This window comes from Diabrotica virgifera, chromosome 5, assembly GCF_917563875.1.
Source record: "Diabrotica virgifera virgifera chromosome 5, PGI_DIABVI_V3a".
In the NCBI taxonomy this organism is placed as follows: Eukaryota; Metazoa; Arthropoda; class Insecta; order Coleoptera; family Chrysomelidae; genus Diabrotica; species Diabrotica virgifera.
Window position 1 is genome coordinate 263,711,735 of NC_065447.1, and position 22,532 is coordinate 263,734,266.

The window sequence follows — 22,532 nt, forward strand, 5'->3', positions numbered from 1 at the left end:
ATTAGCTGGACCAGCAGAACTACAAATGAAGAAGTACTGGAAATAATGAACACACGTCGTCATCTGGTCAATCCAATCAAAATTATAAAGACGTCATATCTAGGACACATATGCGCCATAGGGAATTTGAGCAGCTCCAGGTAATATTAGAAGGCAAAATCGAAGGTAAAAGAGGTAGGTATAGGAAGAAAGAAAAAATCCTGGCTCCGAAACATCAGAGATTGGACCCACACAACAGGGAATGACTTAATTCATCAAGCCCTGAACAGAGAGATATTTGCCATATTGATCGACAACCTCAATATAGAAGGCACTTAGGAGGAGGAGATATAGCTTGTATGATGACGATAATATGATAATTATAGGTGGCTGACATCAAAACTAAAGTTTGAAGCCGTCAATTCCACATAAGAACTTATAACAAAATTTGAATTATATGTTTTTGATTATCCATATTTAGAAAATTTTTAATTTTAATTACTTCGAAACTTTCACTATCATTAAATCCGTTTATCTGAATGGCAGATTGTATACAATACGTGTTTACGGTTAATTTTATTTTAAAAATGCTATTGTTTATACGATCACCTTCACTAAGTAAAACAAATAACCACTTACGCCCATTTCTCACGGAAAAAATATATTTTTCAGAGTGGTTATTCCTTCTCAGGATTGTGCTTTGTCTTTGTTATATAAACTTTTGGTTCGTCGATGAACTAAATTCTTCCTAAACTTTTAGCTAATGAATATGTTTTAATGTTTAAAAATTGTTGATTAAATAGACAGATAGTGCGCAGGAGCTTCAAAGGATGATGGATAATGTTGTAAAAACATGTAACAGGTACGGCTTAAAACTAAGCAAGAAGACGAAAAATGATCATTAGTAAGAACGTAAGAATGTTCTGCTGTGATCTTGCTAGATGTCCTGCCCTTAGTCTACCTATTTTTATGAGAGATACTACGTCTTTATTACCAAATATATGTTTATATCTGTGGTATATCTCATAGTTATACCTTCTCCCCCAAACACCATTTTCACAGATGTCACCGAATATTATCTCAGGATCCTTCGTTCAAATATAAGCAGCAGGTTTTCATCTGCCTTGGAGATGGTCCATGTCTCCGATCATATGTCAACACTGGTTGTATAAGGGTTTTGTATATGGTTATTCTTGTTTTTGGCTTAAGTCTCTGTGAGACCTAGTATGTGAATTCATCCACCACTTCAACGATAGAAGTATCAACCGTGAATTGGTGACCGATGTTTCTGGCTCTATTGTTAGGTGTTGATGCCATTATCGTAGTTTTCTTCTTATTTATTTGCAGGTCCATATTTATTGAGGCATTTGAGAAGGTGGTATACATTTCTTCTAGCGTGAGTGACAATAGGCGGATGAAGCGTAGCACTGGCCCTGTTACCTTCCTTATATACCGTAGGCCCTAGATATAGCAGACTACCCTGCTATAATCCCAAAGCCGCGTTAGCGGTATAAAACTAGAGACTATTAGATTAAATATAATGGGATTAATATCTACATTGGATGAACAAGTAATTTTCACATTCTAATTTGTGTTCCTTTTTATAGAATAGTAATACTGCTATAGGCACCTTTAACAAAATAACCTTTGTTATCAGCTCATGTATTTTGTTCTCTAATTTGCCTACTTCTGTTCGGATCTTGGCTATTTTTGTTGGACTCCTTTCTCTGTTTTATGCTTGGCTCAATAATATATCAGTGCTTCCTCCGATCTTCCTCAAGCATTTCCTTAAAATGTTTTACCCATCTTAGTATATTTTGTTGTCCTATCAACTCATAGCTGTTCTCGGTTTGAATTATTTTCTGCTTATATTCAGTTTCTGGTAAAACTTTCTTTTCTTTGTTGACTTACTTAGTTTTTGAAGTTTTTTGTTCATATTTTCTCTCTTATTTCTTCGATGCATTTACTTTTCTTCTTTACGTAGTTTTTTATATTGCTCCTCTGTTTGTCGTTTTCTGTACCTCTGTCGCATCAGTAAATATGCTATGTTTTTTCTTTCTTTTATTCATTCTTGTTCTTTTTTGATTATCTTCTATGTCTAGTAAATCTTCATCTGCTTCTTTTATGATGTTGTGTCAATATGACAATTCCTAGTAAAATAATTTTCTAGAACATATTAGTTAAACATTAGTATAATTGTGAGCCAAGAAATCCTGTCAATTTATACAGACCCAAAAGATAGATATTAATTTCAGTGTAATTGCAATTTTTAAAATCATAAAGAAATTACTCATAAGCTCGTCTTGATGAATTAGATACTGTATAGATTAACAAGTGGGTACAGTTGATTTTTAGATTTATATTATGTTAAGCTGTAGAAAAATGTAAAATTTGTTTAAGCTCTATTTCCTAATCCAACAAAGTAAATCAAGAAGACATCATTGACAATGAGTTACCGCTTATGTACACAGTAAGACAAATTTTGTACCAATAGATAAACATGATTTACAGTTGGCTGCCATTTCGCTTCTACATAAATAGGTGTTTTATTGATTTTTCAAATAAGTACATATTTGTTTCGTTGTACAATGAGTTGCTTGAACAGATAAAACGAGATTTATTTAAATGCCAAACGACGTGGTCGTCGTTACCGGTTGATAAACAGAAGTTTACATTTTTTTTGTCTCCTGATTAGGATACCATTTTTTTTGTTCTCATTCAATTAATCAGTTTGGAAAATCTTCTAAATTTTCTAAAAAAAATTTTCTTAGAAGTAAAAGCCCTACAGAAAAATCAAAATGGCCGATTTTTGCTTCATCACTAGAAAATGAACAAACAGAATTAGAGTTTTTTCTCATTTATGTTCTTGTTTTTTCATTTTCCTTAGATTTAGTTTATTATACGGCCTTTGTTAGAAATTATCTTCACTTTTACTATTAAAATAACTGGTGGCTCCCATTACCCACATGATGGGGGTAATGAGAGCCAAATCCTTTGTTTTTTTAATTTTATAAAATAAATTCTCTTATAATTAGTTTTGTTTAAGAAATGTCACATATAACAAAACTATGCATGTAAACCTTCCTAGATAAATTTTTAAATTTGTTTAAAGACTAATAGTATGGTTTAAATAATAGCTATTTCCATCTACCTCTATCGAAAGTATACTTTTCGGAACCTGATTGTAGGGAGCAAAGTTGTACGGAGGAAAAGTAAAAGTGACGTCATGGTATTTCATTCATGAAATATAACTTATTGACGCCCTGTACAATATCTATTTTCTATTACGTAAGTATCTATACATTTTAACGTTTATTTATAAAACACCCTGTATTTTGCAGAATGGTAAAAAACAGTAAATTATTATTTTGATTTAACAATGTTTACATTAATAATTTGACTTATATTTGACAGTTGACAGTTATATTGTACCTACTTGTTAGTTTTAGTTTTAATAAATTTTGTTGGTTAGTTACATAAATTTAAGTAAAAACGAAAAATGACTTGTTATTAATTTGAGGAAGGTGGAAAAACCATATGTATAACATGGGAGTAAAGTGCCTTTTCCTCCCTTGAATGATTACTAAGTACGACTTTGCTCCCTACAATCAGGCCAGGAAAAGTATACTTTCGGTAGAGGTAGGTGGAAATAGCTATTTGTATAATAAGGGAGGAAAGTGCTTTTCGTCCCGAGAATGAAATTTACTCGGCAGTAATCATTTAAGGGAAGAAAAGGCACTTTACTCCCATGTCATACATATGGTTTTTCCACATTCCTTAAATTAATAACAAGTCATTTTTCATTTTTACTTAATTTATTTATGTAACCAACCAACAATAGTATATTACTTTATGAGGCGGAGAAGCATGACTTTTCTTGACGCGCCCGATATTACGCGCCGAACGAAGTGAGGCGCGTAATAGAGGGCAAGTCAAGAAAAGTCGCTTCTTTGCCGAATAAAGTATACTATTTTTTCTTCAAACGTAGCAAAATCTAGAATGCCTCAAACGACATGGGGGCTGGAAATCAAGCACGGTTGCCGAAGGATATATAGAGGATTCAATAAGAAATAAGAACGATAATGCTCAAAAAATTTTAAACCCTCATGATTCGCCAACATCGGGAATTATTGCTGAAAGTTGTGCTCGACCATCAGTATCATCAACAATTACCAATGCGTATCAAGAGTCGGGAACATTTTTGCACGGTTTCAATTTTGAAAATGCCTCATTAACTAATTGTACTTTTAATATTACTATAAATAAAAATGATGTTTAATTGTTGTTAATGACATTTGTATTGTTGCTTTGTGACATGTTTCATATTGTTGCCATGACAACATTTTTCCCTCCGCCGTAAAGAAATGGAAAAAAAAACTGCTGCCGGCGGAGACATCAAACTTTGACAGGATCAAGTTAGATAAGTAATGTCATCATTATTTGACGTTTGAAGAAAAAAATTTATTAAAACTAAAACTAACAAGTGGGTACAATATATCTGTCAACTGTCAAATATAAGTCAAATTATTAATGTAAACATTGTTAAGTCACAATAACAACTTACTGTTTTTTACCATTCTGCAAAATACGGGGTATTTTATAAATAAACGTTAAAATGTATAGATACTTACGTAATAGAAAATAGATATTGTACAGGGCGTCAATAAGTTATATTTCATGAATGAAATACTATGACGTCACTTTTACTTTTCCTCCCTAGGGAGGAAAAGTACAACTTTGCTCCCTACAATCAGGTCCGGAAAAGTACACTTTCGGTAGAGGTAGGTGGAAAAAATATTTCCTTAGGTGGCTCCCCATTCCTCTAACCCAATTTTGCCGTTGCCTCAAAAATTAATAATAATTTACAAAACGTTACTTTCAGGTGAAACTAATCGATGGCTGAATGGTCTTGGGGGCTGCTAGATGGAAAGAATAGCAAATGCATTGAAAGAGCCATGGCTTCCGGTGGTTCTTTTGGTCTTTGTCTTCTTTGCTCATCCTCTGGAAGCCATTCACAGCATGACGTTAACCGTAACGCGGCACAACAATGGAGATATATTTACTCAAATACCAGGTAAGAATAAAAATTAATAGTAATAATGATTAATAATCTGGATGATTAATAACTAGCTTTTTCTTCTTCTTAAAGTGCCCTGCCCGTTGCTAACGTTGGCTATTAACATGGTAATTCTGATCTTGCTTGCGGCACCTCTGAATAGTTCGACTGATGTGAGCCCGAACCACTTCCTCAGATTTTAGAGCTAATAGTGTCTTTTCCCTGGAGAATCAATAATTGTACATTATTATCGACAATACACGGTACTTATCGTGTCTCAATATGTGGCCTAGATACATACATAGTAACTGCATATAGTATCTCTTGTAGTATCTACTACTTCTCTTATTTCTTGTGACCACCACTTAGGATCCTGATTTCGAAAATTTCTCTTATACCCTATGGCTTCTTGTGCTGCATTATTTATACCTATAGCCTTTTATTTGACAGTATAATTCTTCCACGGTCTTGTTTTCTTTTCTAATATCATGTTGTTTTGTAGCCAATCTGAGTTTCTATAAAAATGGGGTGGATTCATTCTTTCATCATCATCAACCCGTACGCTGAACATAGGTCTCCCTGGGTCCTAGGCTCTGTTTTGTGCGGGTTGCATCTAGTTACCGATAACATGCTTTAGATCGTCGGTCCATCTGGTTGGTGGGCGTCTTCTGCTCCGTAGTGCTTCTTCTCGTGGCCTCCATTCGACAATACGTTTTGTCCATCGGTTGTTTGACAATCTGGCGGGCGACGTGTCCTGCCCAATTCCACTTTAGCGACGCTTTTTTTTCGACAGCGTCTGTTATTTGTGTTCTACGACGTATTTCTTCGTTTGGGATTCGGTCTCTCAGGGAGACACCCAACATCTGGCGCTCCATAGCCCTCTGACTCACGCGAATCTTGTTCACTACCTTTTTTGTGAGTGTTAATATTTCCGCTCCATAAGTGAGTACAGGCAACACATCTTCTTCACGTGCCATCTCCGCGACGGATGTTGGCAATGATCATGGCTATTCTAATCTTAGATGCTGCTGCTCTGAATAGTTCGGTTGATGTGCATCCGTACCATTCCCTCAAGTTCCGTCAAGGCAACACATACTGGTCAAATATTTTCTTTTTCAGGCATATGGGTAAATCCGATTTAAATACATAGTTCAGTTTACCAAACGCCGCCCAGGCTAATCTTATGCGACGTGGGAACTCGCACGTCTGGTTATCTCTTCCCAACCGAATTTCATGTCTCAAGTAGGTACTTATAAGATGCAGTCTGCTCAATATCCATTCCATCAACAACAATATTACGATTTAGCACCAGTTAGTCATTATATGCGTCTTTAGTCCGACCTCTAAGGAAGCGTGACATAATTTGTTCAACATTATTATTGCATCATTCATACGATCGGCTGTACGGACGATGTCAACTGCGAATCTCAAATGACTGAGCTTCGAGCTTCTCTTCATTTATGTTGATACCATATTCGTTTAGATCTGCCTTCTTAAAAGTGTGTTCTAATAGCTTTGGTGAGATGGTGTCTCCTTGCCGTACTCTCGCTGTATACAGAATTTATTTGTTTGTTGTTCAGACAGTCTTACGCTAGCCCGTTGACTTTTGGTAGATATATTTGATCATGTTAGTGTAGCGATGGTCTATTCGGCATTCTGTCAATGCTTTTAACATTTTTAGATTCATTCTTTAGACTTTCCAAATTATATTCGTTTACACTCATATTTCCGTGCATTGTTTGTTGATATTGATGGTCGCTGTTATTTTCCGTGTATTTAACAACACCTACTTATTGATGATTTATTAGATAATAAATAAAGAAAAAGTAGACTTTTTACCGCTTTACTAGCTACATATAAATAAACATTCTATATCAATACGGTGTAAGTGTAACCTACCTTATATTAATGAATAAACATAAAATGTTGCATGTCTCTTAAAGCGTTTCTAAAGAAGAAACTTGACATGTCAGTTGCGAGGTGCTAGTATCTTTTTTTTTCTTTAATACAATTCTTGTACTTACTGGTATGGAATCGAGAGAAGCGCGTGTTGCTCAGCATTTCCTCAATAAAGTGTAAACGGTCAATAGTAAATAGCAAGTAGTTTTCTTTAGTTGTATGTACACAGTAAAATATGAATAAGTTATTATAGTTACGTTGCATGGGAAGTTGTATATTAGATAAATGGGACATAGTAAAATATAAAATTTACATAATTAAGAATGATGAGGATGACAATTATTATTGTTTTAAAACGATATTATCAAACGCATAGTCTATATAAAGAGTTAATGGACAACAGCTAGTAGAGTAAAGTGTATCATGTTTCAACATAAAAATATTCATAAAAATACTTGGGACAACTCTACACCAAACCAATACCACTTAATCATCGATGCTAGACATGGAAGTAAATGCTCTGCATCTGGATGTAAGAAGCCGCAGGAGAGTAGATGGAGACACAGACCATTACCTAGTGAGAGCTAGGTAATCAGGTAAAAGGTAAAAATCAGGTTGAGGATATCATCACAGAAACTTAAAACGAACAAAGCATTGGGTCTGTGGAACATCGAGAAAATTCAAAAAGAGGAAATTCGATAAAATTACGCACAGAAAATGAAACATCTAAAATATAGTAGCGCAATGATGTCGAAAGGCTGTGACAACAAATGGAAAAAATCAATTAAACAGTCAGCAATTAATAATAGGAAAAAACAGGACGAGAGCAAGGAAATGGTTTAATAAAAAATACCAAGAAAACTACGAGACAGACAAAACTTGACGAAACTGACAGACGCGAAACATTATGCTTCAACAAGAAAAACAGAAAGTAAACAAAAATAAGTTATACGACAGTATAAGTTATACGACATCACCACAAGAAACAAGAAAACTAATTCGAGAGAAAAAGGAAATACGAACAACAGCAATATGAAGAAATGGAAAGGAATAGACAAGAGTCAAATAAAAGAGAGGTTTCAGACCTAATTGCTTGTCTGTACTCAGGAAAAATAATAATGAACTAATAATCAACAAAGAAAATTTGCTACAAACATGGCAATAATATTTCAAATTGTACTAAACATACATCAACAGGAAGAACCATAGAGAGAATCTTGGAGTAGACCTACCGGTAGAGGACCTCAAAATCCTTAAGTAAACACTTATATAGGAACATCATAAAAAGGGAGACAAAACCAAGTGCTCTAATGATAGAGGCATCTCCGTACTTAGAAATTTGTAGATTTCTAGATTTGTAGAATTTTAGAGGCATCTCCCTACACTTTTTGTAAAAAATTTCATAGGGGAATACAAAGCTGGATTCAGAAATATTAGATCTACCATAGATCAGATTTTTACTAAGACAGCTGCTTGAAAAACGACATGAATTCAATAGAACTATCCATAATCTCTTCATAGATTTCCGATCCAGCTCGTTAAAATAGGTTTAAATCACAATAGATCCAGAGTATGGAGAGATAACAAACTCTCAGAATCTCTAGAGTTGGCAGGCTATTGCAGACCAAGACATCTGTAATTGCTATTTCGAGCACATACTGTTCGGACACATACTGTTCCCGGAAAGTTATATCCATTTTCATCGATTTTATGTCGTTTAGTTTTAATACTTTTAAGTATGTAGTCTTTAATTTAAACTCAACCACTATTTGGTTTTGCGGTTAGTAGCGCACGTACTTCAAAATTCACTGAAGGTGGAAAATCCGAAAACTTTCGTTTTCGAAGAGAAAATTACAACAGAAGTCTCTACTTAGATAATACAGTTTTTATGCTTACCTATTTGTCAAATCAATTTGTTTAATTCTGTGTAATTGAATCCATAAGTGGCCTAGAAAAAAAAAATCAAAAACATCAAATTTACTATTGCTATCTCTAGGTACTGTATTTGAAGTGTGTATACCTACTATAAAATTCTACTTAATTTCAGATTCGAATACAAAATGCATACCAGAAACTTGTATAGAGATAAGCAGTGGCACTGCTACTGCAATTTCAAAACAAGATATGTGTACTTGTCGATGCCATCCTCACCTGCCCGCCTTCAGAGAAGATCTTCGTATTTGCGTAGATGACATTCACGGTAAGTCGTTTCTTCTTCTTTTCTTTGGTTGTCTGCCGCATTTTTCGGTAAAATAATAATGAACTAAAACTAGTTAACCACAGTTGAATAGAGAAGTTGACACTAGTTTAATTAATCATTTTGATGCTTTTAGAAATCTTATTTGAATCAATTATTTTTATAACTTCCTTTATTGATTGCAATCTGTTATCAATTGAACAATATTACATCAATAATATCACAAGGAAAAATTCCTGTACTGGCTGTATGCCATAAATCACAAAAAATAAAAACCTTATTTTGTAAAAGGTATATGTATTTAAAATACCTAAAAAGGGCTGTATCACAAAACGTTTTCGGAATCAATATTCCATCATCATTGCTATCACAGGTTTACATGCTTTAAGTCACCAAAATGTACGGGTAAAAACCCTTAAATTGATTTTAAACAGTTGGGGTTACATTATATTATCTGATTTAGAAAGATGTTTAAAATATTTCCAGATTAACCCCTGGCATCACATGACATCAACCATATTGGTTGGAAAATTGAAGGTAGACCTTACATGGCAGAGTTTAGGTGACAACTAGTTGGTAAATAAAAAGGATAAATATAATTTCGTTTAGTTCCTGACTTATTTGACCTTTTTTTTAATTTCCGCAGACTCAAAATTGATTTTAGACCCATGGTTATTTCGACAATTTTACTCAGAATTGCCTATAGATTACTTTTTTCATATCTCATTTTTTTTTAAATATACAGATTTGTTTTCAGTTTAATATATTTTGAATCTAACGAACCGCTTCCATCTTTTTAAATTCGTAATAGCCGTTATTTGCAACAATTTATAATTTTACGATGATTATAATTTTTCTACGTCTTTGTTATCTCCGCTTGAGTGCTGCTTAAAAAAACCGTAAAACCGTTAATTTGACATTAAATCGTAAATATTATGGACTTGTGAACTTCTTGTAGGGAATTTAATCAAATATCTGCGTAACCAATTTTATGAAGATAACTTGAAATTGGATCATCTGGACATCGCATCTTGTAAACACCTGTCACATCAACTGAATACAGACATTTGTATTTCTATTTTTATAAATAAGTAAAGTTCTGCAATTAATTATTATTTAATATTTGTTGGTAAAAGGTATATCTAAAAGTATCCCTAAAAAGGGGGCCACATCTAGACAACAAACGTTTTCGGAATGCGAGTTCCATCATCAGGTTTTAAATTCGAAGTAGCATGCCTGGGCCACCAAAATAATAGGGTGAATACCCTTTAAAGTACTTAATGTTTACAAAGATTGTATATAGTCTTGTTTTTTTAAGTTATGATGTTTTAAATTTTACTAGATTTACCTTCAGGCAACATATAGTTCTGCCCCATGTGGGTTGCAATGTCCAGAGGGTGAACCTCTATTAGACCCAGAGGTAGCGCTGAAAAATCTCTTTGAATTTACTGAAGCTAGATTTTTCACAGTTGATTACTGTGAGTGTGTAGAGAAGCATACTGCGGTCTGTCAAGCGAAACGTAGAACAGGGGTTACTGAGAGGGCATCAAAGTTGCTTTCCTACGAAGGCAATTAAATCCATTTACTAAGACTGAAAATCAGTACACACATTCTAAAAGTTAATATAGTCGGTCAGCTGTATGACGGGACAGAGCCGGTCGGTCGGCCCCAATAGTCGATTGAGGAAATGAAGCATTTTGGCTCGAAATTTTTTCGTCCAGCATGGATTTACTTGAAATTTTCACAGAAGGTAGGGAATAGTCAAAGGATCATTTTCTATATCATGCCGCTATCATACGCTAAAACCTTGGGGGTGGTTGCCACCCCATCTCGGGGTGGGAATTTTTTATTACATTTTAACCATGTAACTCGATGGAAAAAGTGATTCTAAGAAAAACATGTTTTTTACATTTTCTTCGTAAAACTAATATTTTTCGAGTTGTTCGCGCTTGAAAATAACAGTTTTTCGACGAAAAAATCGACTTTTTTAGAGGGTTTTTTGAGAATACCTCGAAAAATATTCTATATATTTTTGGCGATAAAAAGTTTCTTCAAAAATGATTTTGTAAGATTTTTAAAGAGCTATAAGACTCTGTAAATTAAATTCCGTAAGATCCCTTAGTTTTTAATTGGGGCAGGTTTAACCGCTTAACGCACACATTTATTTGCAAAAATACGTCAAAAAATTACCTATTTATTTTATCACAGTAAAATAAACTACGATCAAGACTATTGTCACTAGATATAATCTAAATTAAAAAACGCATATTTTATTAGAAAAATATAAAATAACAAATACCCTCATGCGCTCACCCGAGTTAACTCGGTCGTAATTTTTACATACAAAATACTACAAGTAAGAGAAGAAAATCGCAATTATTCAAGTATAAAAATGTCAAATGTTGCTAACAGTGTGATACACTCTAAAACAAGGGGTTACACACAGAGGTACGTCACAGTCAGGGCAGAACGTGACGTCAGCAAAATAGAATTCTATTCATCGTGATCCCACCCCAGTCGGCAGTGGATCGTAGAAAGTTTAAAATTATTAGAAACGAGAAAACAAGTGGTCACGGGCGCTCATATAAAAATTTTTAGGGGGGCCAGACGTGAAGATGTTACAGATTACATTTCGTATACTTTGGATAACCATATATAGTTTAAAGCACCCGAAAAGTTAGGGGTGCACGGCCCCCCTGCCCACAGGTATGGGCGCCCATGCAAGTGGGGATACCGTTATTTAGCGCTAGAGGAGTTAAAACGCGTAGGCGCCTTATATACCGTACAAATATTTTAAACACGAGTTAACTCGGTTAAGCGAAAATAGAAACGTAGTTTAAAACCGAGTTAACTCGGGTAAGCACGTTAAGCGGTTAAAGGGCTCGAATAAGGGGGTGTTTGCTGGTAAATAGAGGTTTTAAAGAGCTATATCTGGCTAACTATTCACTGTAATGAAAATCTATGCTCAGGGTAATTTTAGTCATTAAAAAAGCTACAATTTAGTAGTTTATAATTTTTTCGTATCTTCAGTATTTTCGGAGATATTTTAAAGTAAAAGGTGAAAAATACCAAATTGCAAAAAATCAATTTTTCTTTAAACTCCAATTTTTCCAAAATTAGGCATTTTGAATAGGTCAAACTCCTTGAGTGTATTGATAATATAAATATAAAGGGAACTACAGAAAGGTGAAGACCAATTTTGAATTAGGAAGGTAGTTAGGGGTTTGTTTTCACTGATTTTTTCGTAGAGAAAAGCAGGTACCGACATTTTTTTGATTATAAGTCGCTTAATTTTCATGCTAGAAACTTTTTTTATTATTTTTTTTTTGAAAGGTCTAATTGTATACTTCAAAAAAATATTTAAGTTTTCCTCGAAAAATGCAAATGTTTCCCATTATTTGGCTTTGAATATTTCAAATTATGCATTTGACGAAAAAAGCTAACCTTTAATATGCCGTATCTCGGTTTGTATCGGTCATAAAGATATTATTAGAAAATAATTTAGTTTGTGCTACTAAAAGATATCTACAGTTTTTTTTATTAAATGCATATTGTTCGACGTATTCTCAAAAAACCCTCTAAAAAAGTCGATTTTTTCGTCGAAAAACTGTTATTTTCAAGCGCGAGTAACTCGAAAAATATTAGTTTCACGAAGAACATGTAAAAAACATTTTTTTTAAATTACTTTTTCCATCGAATTACATGGTTAAAATGTAATAAAAAATTCCCACCCCCGAGATGGGGTGGCAACGACCCCAAGGTTTTAGCGTAGGATAGCGGCATGATGTAGAAAATGATCCTTGAACTATTCCCTACCTTTTGTGAAAATTTCAAATAAATCCATGCTAGACGAAAAATTGCGAGCAAAAATGCTTCATTTCCTCAATCGACTATGGGGCCGACCAACCGGCTCTGTCCCGTCATACAGCTGACCGACTATAATAACTTTTATTTATATTTAATTTAGAATGTGTGTACTGATTTGCAGCCTTAGTAAATGGATTTAATTACCATCGTAGGAAAGCAACTTTGATACCCTCTAAGTAACCCCTGTTCTACGTTTCGCTTGACCGACCGGAGTATGTTTCTCTACACACTCACAGTAATCAACTGTGAAAAATCTAGCTTTAGTAAATTCAAAGAGATTTTTCAGCGCTGCCTCTCCGTCTATATTGACGGAATTCAGAGGGCAACTCAGATGGCAGCTCAGTATTTTGGTGGCTCAGGCATACTATTTTAAATTTAAAACCTGATACATAATGGAATTCTTATTCTGAAAACGTTTGTTGGCTTTATCTAGCCCTTTTTAGGGATATTTTTAAATATACCTTTTACAACAAATTTTACATTTTTTGTGATTCATTGTATACAGCCAGCTACAGGAATTCAATTTCCTTGTGGATTTTAATTATTATTTGCTTAAAAGTAAAAACAAATGTTTCGTTAAATTATTCTTATTGCGCTGCGTTGCGTTGCGACGTCGCAGCGGAACAACGCATCGGGACGAGGCCCCATCAGTGCGCTGCGCTGCGTCGGCGTCGCGTCGATCAGTTGCGATGTTTCAACGGATCGACGGACGAGAGTGTTCTTCGATGGCAGTGTCATCGCAATGCAGGTGTGGCATACAATGCGTTGTTCCGTTGCGACGTCGCAACGCAACGCAGCGCAACGCACTAATGGGGCCTCGCCCTAACTGAATAGGTTGAGGAGTGGGGAGCTGTTTGTCTCAAGTTGGTCAATTAGAATTATATCTGTATTTTTTAATTTACTAATTTCCATAGATTCTAATAAAGATAGCTTAAGGCCTTTATTTTGGATATGAAGAATTTGAAACTGTTGACTGAATGATCTAGACTAGAAGATGAAGTGCGTATGTAGAATCTATTATTCTGAGTATTGTTGAAAACCCTTTTGTAGTCTGCAATCCATTTGTCAAAGGTTCTGCCAGTTTGTTCGATGTAAGTTTTTAGACAGTCACCACATGTAAGTTTTAAACACCACTCTGTAATTGCTTTCTCTTTCGCTTCTTACAAACTGATGTGTTGTGACTGTCCAAAAACTTACATCGGTCAAACTGGCAGAACCTTTTACAAACGGATAGCAGAACACAAAATGGCTTTCAACAGCAGAAAAACAGATTCTATAATTATACATACGCACTTCATCTTCTAAATCATAACCACTCTTTTAACTAACAATTTCAAGTTCTTCATATTCAAAATAAAGACCTTAAATTAGAATGAGAATCTATGGAAATTGCTAAATTGAAAAATACAAAAGATAATATAATTCTGAATGACCAACTTGAGACAAACAGCTCCCCCACTCCTCAACCTTATCAGTTAGACTTTAAAATGCAGACACATAGACATACTAAAATAAATCACTTGAGAAAGGCACTCTGCCGAAACAGCTGTAGTGGCATAGTTATATTAAATTTTGTGGAAGTATTGAAAACGAGAATTTTCAGTGTTTTATTGTTAGATAAAATGAACTTCCATCTAGTAACAGCCAAAGCCATCATTTAGATAAACATTAATTAAAATAAGATAAATCTTACTGAACGTTTTTGACTTCAAGCCTAAATATCAGAAGATATTACTTGTCAATTATTCTATTAAAACGTCAACAAGAATAAATCGCAATGTTGAATGTCCCTATCTCCTATCATTAAAAACATCGTATAAACAGAGAAAAGCCGATGAATAATTGTCTCCTTTCTGTAGTGAACTCTTTCAGATATCCTTGTTAAGTTTATGTGAATTTCTTTATAACAAAATTTGCAATCTTTATAGTTATTGCCTTATTGAAAATCTACCATCGACCGTTAGCTCAGAGATGTTTGTGCTTGTGTTGTGACCTTGATGACCTTTAATTGTTTACAGTAGAAAATGACTTTCTTACTTCTTTCGTAATGGAGGATTAATGGAAATGGTTGTTCCTCGACATATCCGCCTTGTCTTGTTTATAATGTTTTTTCTTCAAGTTAAAACGCACCGACAATTATAGCGTGTATCCTGGAATCTGAGAAATTTTCTTTGCTTCAATATTGAGCATATTTTATACGAGATGAAGAAAATAAATATACGAAAATAAACAAAAGAGTTTCACGAATTTTTTGGAATTATCGTTAGAGACTCAACAGCCAATGGTTCACTCTACTGTAAAACATAAGGCAAGCCGCACACCAACGAAACATGAAACGAAAAACATGAAACATGAAACGTAAAACACGTTTCATGAAAATTAAAAACGGCTAAACAAATCTTGAAATCCGCCTACCAATGAAACGAGTGTGATTCATGCTCATAACACATTATTTTCGGAAAGTTTCATAAATGGCCGGACGTCTATTTGTTTAGCAGTGTTTTATTTCCTTGAAACGTGATTTACGTTTCATGTTTCTTTGATGTGCGGCCTACCTAAGAAGTATTTACAGTAAATCTTTTTGATATAATTCATGTGCACTGCAGATTTTACGCGGAAATGTTTGTTTGCCTAACAGTTTTACCTTTTTTGCTTAAGATTAAAGACAGTTCCATGTTAACAAGGTTATGAAAAGATTTAGATATTTGTTTGGTTTTCGCTCAAATCACTCAACCATACATACATCAGTGCTATAGATTAGTCAACAAAATAAAAGATAGCCTAGAAGGGAAACAAATCTGTATATCCGCATTACCCGATATACAGCAAGCATTTGATAGAGTGTGGCACTAGGATCTTCTCTTTAAAATAAAAACTCAGCTAACTGACCAAATCTATCTCCTCCTTAAAAAATATTTGTCTGACAGATACTTCTAAGTTAAATACGAAGGAACCCTATCCAACTACCAGCAAATAAAATCCGTAGTACCTCAATTCAGTGTACTTGGCCCATTCCTTTATCAGATTTTCACTGCTGAATTTCCTATTAGCGAAAATACACTAACATATGCTAATATACTGAATTCGCTCTATCGAGATTCACTTTGACACTGACGTCAGTAATTTCTTTTTTGGGAAATTCAGTTGTCAGAAGTGACTGGAAATTACTACACAACCAACGCACCTGCTCATAGCCAATATTATTAATAGTAAACAGACTTAAAAATAACATAAACCTTACGCCAATCAATAATTATTTATTTACACCATTATAATGTATTTATTACTTATTGTACAAAATTGTACATTATTGTACATTATCATTTATTGTACAAAATAAAAATATTTTGTAGAAATAAACTCCACAAAATTTTATGAGATTAATAGACACTCCCACTATTTCTAATAATTCTTCTTTTTTGAATGAAAGATTAAGTTGATTTTAGCAGTTAAGAGCACACAGTAGCGATCAACAGATAGCAACAAACGTGGTCCAAGATTGCGAAAGTTCTGAGAACTTTCAAACGTGAGGCAACAGTGCGTCGGTAATTCGACACTGACAGTGAAGTTTATAATATCAAAAACAATAATTTTTATACGCATAGGCGCGAAATGTTGCCAAGTTAGTGACGTTCGATTTCTTGTCATAAAAAAATTCATTTTTAGTAGTTAAAATCTGACACAAAATCTAGGCACGGGATAAAAAAGTTTATTTGAAGAAAGTGTATTTTTTTGTCTTTCTTAATGGCGGTACAGGCTCCTTTTTTCAATATTTTATTTAGTTATAGAGTAATTTCCACACACTAACATATTCTTTATTATATTACAAATATGTGTGCCCAATATCTCGACAAAATATTCAAAATTAGAGCCGCACTAATGGAACGCGTTTGTTGCTACCTGTTGATCACTACTGTTTGCTCTTAATAGTGTGAGGTAGGAATTTTTGTGTTGTATGTTTCCTATTCCGAATGTGTCAAAGTGAATCTCGGTAGAGCGAATTCAGTATAGCAACATTTGCGGAGGACACTTGTATACCAGCATCAGACGTCAACGAAATATTAGGACGCGTTTAACAAATTGCAAAATCATCTCAATGAACTAGAAGACTGGCTGAGTTGCTGGAAAATAAACGTCAACACAAACAAATCTTGTCAAGTAAATTTCACAAATAGAAGAATTATAGATGTCCACAAGCACACCTAAATAATTCATCTATACCAATAAAAACAGAAGTACCTGGACCTTCATCTAGACCAAAAACTTATTTGGAAATCACATAGTGTAGCCAAACAACGACACCTCGATATAAAAGTTAAAAATATGAGCTGGCCAATCAACAGAAGATGGTAACTTTCATTAGAAAACAAACTGACCATCTATAAAGCAATACTTAAACCAATGTGGACATACGGAATCGAGCTGTGGGGTTGCAGCAAACCATCCAACACCAAAATACTATAGACATTCCAGTCAAAGACTATTCGTATGTTAGCTAAAGCCCCATGGTACGTGTCAAACCAAACCCTTCATGCAGACCTCAACATTCCTTTCATCAATGATGTAATTGCTGACCACTCCAGAAGATACATGAATCGCAGCGCAGACCATCCAAACCATAGACGAATTATTCAACTCTCCACTGATAGACAGACGCCTAAAAAGACTTTGGCCAGAAGACCTAGCTGCTAGCTACATATACTATGAAATAAAAAGATTACAATAAAACGGTTTAAACAACTACTTTTTTACTAATGGTAGGGGAGTCCAAGCGGGGATTTTCGCAGTTACTCGAGAGCGTCAGAAAATCACATGGGGAGAAACCTTGTACCATGTAAATGTACCCCTACCATATACGGACTCTTAATACAGGGACGTACGTTGGAGGAGTCCGTAAAAAAATATATTCTTAGAAAAACTCAAAAATGTCAAATTACGACAAAGTAAGTTAAGTACATGAAGAACAATGTATAGAACCGGCCACTTACGATACTGCGGTGTCGTTCGACAAAATCAATCGATGACATCAATTCTGCAGCACTGCAGTATAGAAACCAGTTTCTCTGTGGTAAAATTGTAACGATTTTGTTGGATGCACGGTCACACACAATCAAAATTTATGCCAATTAGTCGAATTCGACAAAATTGAACCACGCCGCAGTATGGTGAGTGGCCGGCTAATTCAAAAATCTGACGATTTGAGTGGGCCGTAAGGAAATGGGCGAGTCACAAAATTTCACAAAAAAAGCGAATATTTTGCGAAATGAACATCAGATCGAAAAACTGAAAAAATACGTGTTTAATATTTTTCAAAAATCTATCAAGCCCCACTTGATAGATTAACTTGATAGGTTACTTTAAAATCTTAAATAGGAACCCTAATTTTTTATTGCAAATTCATTACGTAAAAATAAGTAACTGTTATTCGAGACATTTTTTCGAATTATGTATAGATGGCGCTATAATCGGAAAAAAGATGTTTGGAAATGAAAAACTAAATTAAAAAATGGAAAATCCGCACTAAGATGGAAAACTTAACTTAACTATTTCGGTTTTAAGACCTAATCTATTGATGCCATGGCCATGATGCTTTAGTAACTGCAAATTTAGCATTAAAGGCTCCTCTACTATAATATTTTTATTCTGAAAATATAGAACTTGAATTAAATTTCTTACTATTATTGTTTATACTCTAAAATGTTTTGTAAAGTCAAATAGTGTACTGTTTAGGAAAAACTTCTCTTGTGGTAGGTACTCTACCGGTTTATACAACGAGGCTATCAATACTTATGATGGTAAAAAGGAATAAATTGAATATTTTTTTACATAAAACAACTGAAGATGCGTCACGTAAATTCAAAGTACCGTATCACAGAAGAGTAATCTGTGCTTTGAGATTATCGCATTTCCCATTGGGCTGCTGACCTTTAGTGTTTACTGGAAATTGTCATTGAAAATGTATAAACTTTTTGTAAAAATTCAATAAGGCGACATGAATATATTTTAAAGATCGTATCGGTAATAGGATGGAAAACTTACATGAGAGTCCAGGAGCTAGGAGCTTCAGAGTGTATTCTTACGTATTTTGACTCACTGCATTCGAATTTTAAACTTGCTTTTGCGTCGGAAGTGACGGGAATTTGTTATAAACAACAGAATTGTTTAAATGATTATAATTTGTAAACTAACAAATATAAATCATTTTTATAAAATACAATATATTCCTTAAATGATACTACAGTATAATGTTCGGTAAACTTTAATCCAATAATTTTTTTTTCTTCCTTATTGGCTTTGGATTACTTGATCCATTCAGCCAAGATAGATAATAAATTACTGTTTGCTACAATATTCCAAATATAATACATTGCATTACATAATACATTAGGGACATGTGCGCACATATAATACTTATGAATCCAATAATTAAAACCGGAGATATTGCAAAATTAGTGTTATCACATATTCGTGGACTTCAAAGCCGCATACGACTCAGTTAAAAAGGTAAACTTCTACTTGCTATGGTAGAATTTCAAATACCGCTTCATCTTGTCCAATTAACGGAACTTACACTCACAGGAGCAGAGAGCGTGGTAAAAATCCAAAACTATTTCTCAAGACCCTTCCATTTCAAAAATGGACTAAGACTGGACTATCATGTCTCTTATTTAACCTGGCATTAGAAAAAATAATTCGAGAGTTCCAAATTAATACGAATGGTACTATCTTTAACAAATCAGTACAAATTATCGGATACGTAGACGACATAGACAGCATAGGAAGGTCCACAGAATCTCTAACTGAAGCATTTCGGTCGTTAAGATCATCTACACAAAGAACGGGGCTAAATATAAATGCTCAAAAGACCAAATATATGTGTTGCACTAGGTCAAGCAACCCTACACCTAAATAATAATAATTGACGACCTAGAACTAGAAGGTGTCGACACCTTCATATACTTAGGCTCGCTGCTAAATCAACATAATGTCAGTAAACAAATTAAAAGAAGGATAGTGCTCGCCAATAAGTGTTACTATAGTCTAAGAAGACATATGGCCTCAAAAATACCTAGAAAAATTAAATTGACTGTCCACAAAACACTAATAAGACCAGTGCTGAGATATGGTTTAAAAACTTGGTCACTTACACAGAATCACCAAGAACTGCTCAAATCTTTTGAGCGAAAAGTCCTCAAAAGGATATATATGGAGGGATAAAAAACAAGGTTTGTGGCGCAGGTGTTACAACTTTGAGTTGTATAGAAATTATGGAAAACCTGACGTTGTAAAATTCCTTAAGGTTGCACGCCTTAGATGGATAGGTCATGTAATCAGGCGAGAGGAAGATGCCATAGTCAGAAAAGTTTTTGACCAAAGAGGACCGATATGACAAAGAGCAAGAGGAAGACCGAGACTTAGGTACCAAGATAACTTAGAGAATGATTTAAAATCTATTGGAAGAAGAGTTGCCAGAGACAGGGGAGAATGAAGGATTGTTCTGAAGCAAGATTTGGCTCATAAAGAGCTGTAACGCCACTGATGATGATATTCATGGCATGAATATACCTGGATCGGCCAAGAAACAGTCGTGGCTCCTAGACTATGATTATTTAATTATTGTCAATAAGAAACTGTAAATGTAGTATAATCAGTTGTATTTTGACCAATGTAAAAATAATATAAATAATACTAATATAAACATTATATCATGGATAAAATAAGTTTTAATCTTTTGAATCTTGAATGCCTTTGCTCTGAACAGCAATGTGAGATTACAGGTATTTCATTGAATAAATCTAATGTGATGCTTATCACTGTCTATCGTACTACAGATAGCGATTTAGATAAATTCTTTACCATGATTGTTCTTGTGTAAAGTTCTTCAAAAATTGATGTGCATAAATCTGTTATTATTACGGATGACTTTCATGTTCATTTTAATGAAATAGACATCAGCAATTTAAAACTTTGTATTTTTGTATCTTAAAATCTTATAAAAAAAGTTGAACTTAAACACTCAGGATAATAGATGTCTCGATAATACCTTCACACACATTGATCTTCTTTTTCTACGGCACTACAGCCAAAATTAAGCCTCCTTTATTTTTTGCCTCTACCCTTGCTTGCCTGTGGCTACTCTTCTCCATACACGGACTCCTAAAAGGGCTTGCGCGTCGCTGTTTATTGTGTCTTCCCAGCGCTTTCTCGGCTTTCCAACCGGTCTCTTTCCCTGCATTCTAGCATTCAGTGCTCTTTTTGGTAGCCTATCCTCTCCCATTCTTATCACATGTCCGGCCCATTGCAATCTTTGTATTCTAATGAAGTCTGACAGGGGTGTTTCCTTATAAAGTTACTAGAGCTCGTTGTTGTATCGACTTATGAAGATTCCGTTTTCCCTCACAGGTCCTAGTATTCTCCTCAGTACTTTCCTTTCGAATGTGTCGAGTTTGTTTTTGGATGTTTCTTTCAGGACCCATGCTTCACTGCCATAGCATGCTATTGGTAGAATTAAGGTCTTATAGATTCTCATCTTTGTATTTCGGTGGATATTTTTGATGGTACCACAAAACTTACTTACACATCTGACCACAAAGGTATTTCTTTTCGGACAACTTATGCATTCATAAATTGTGCAACCGGAGTTTATCATAGACCAATAACAGAGGATGATTGCGATGTGGATGAGAATATGAGAAATGCCTATTGGAACCAACAGGCTGTAGTAACATTAGATGGAAATAGCAAGGATGCGCAACACGTAAGTAGAGGAGTGAGACAGAGCTGTGCACTTTCACCATTACTATTTGTAAGCACTTGAAAACTGTACAGAAGGGATCAAGATAAATGATGAAAATACCATGTACCGATCATATTACGAAGGAAATGGTGTTGCATAGATTGAGAAGAGACAGAGAACTTTTGACTACCATTAGAAACGATAAGTACGAGTTGTTGCAGCTGATTATGAAGGGTAAAATCGAAGGAAAAAGGACTCCTGGTAAACGACAAATATTCTGGTTGAAAAACATTCGCGACTGGACCGGGTTAAACACACAGACGCTTTTAAGAAAAGCAGAAGGTAGAGTATAATTTGCAATGGTTATAGGCAATTTTCATTAGTGAAGTCGGCACTAGAAGAAGAAGAAGAAGAAACTTTAATTTTGTATATAATGATAAGAAAGTCCATCCGGTTAAAGGTGGATATCACTTTTCCGATGCGCACTCTTATCTCTTGTTTGTTGGTCCGTTCTCCATTTATTATGGTACCGAGGTAGTTGTAGGAGGTCACTCTTTCTAATGGAATAATGGACTCTAATGGACCAATATTCTTTATGGCTTGTAGACAACAAAAGATCTCGTTACACGAATCTGTAATAACTTTTGTAAAACTTTGGTGTTTTTTTTTTTGAAATTTCTATCTTATTTATAAATTTAAAAATATATGTGTTATTACAATTATTGAAGGCAACTAGTAAATACATACTCACATGTCATTTATTTTATTTCGGTTCACAGGAGAGTCATTATGTTACT

At 34.4% G+C, this 22,532-nt stretch overlaps 1 protein-coding gene across 1 annotated transcript in view; it reads left to right on the forward strand.

Moving 5' to 3' along the window:
- The window catches only part of LOC114329860 (uncharacterized), a 222,206-nt gene that overhangs the window by 93,227 nt on the left and 106,447 nt on the right, over positions 1-22,532 (forward strand). The window contains exons 2-3 of the mRNA XM_028279122.2: positions 4,862-5,053; positions 8,982-9,134. Coding sequence (XP_028134923.2) covers positions 4,903-5,053; positions 8,982-9,134 — 304 coding nt within the window. The 5' untranslated portion in view covers positions 4,862-4,902. The remainder of the gene's footprint in view (positions 1-4,861; positions 5,054-8,981; positions 9,135-22,532) is intronic.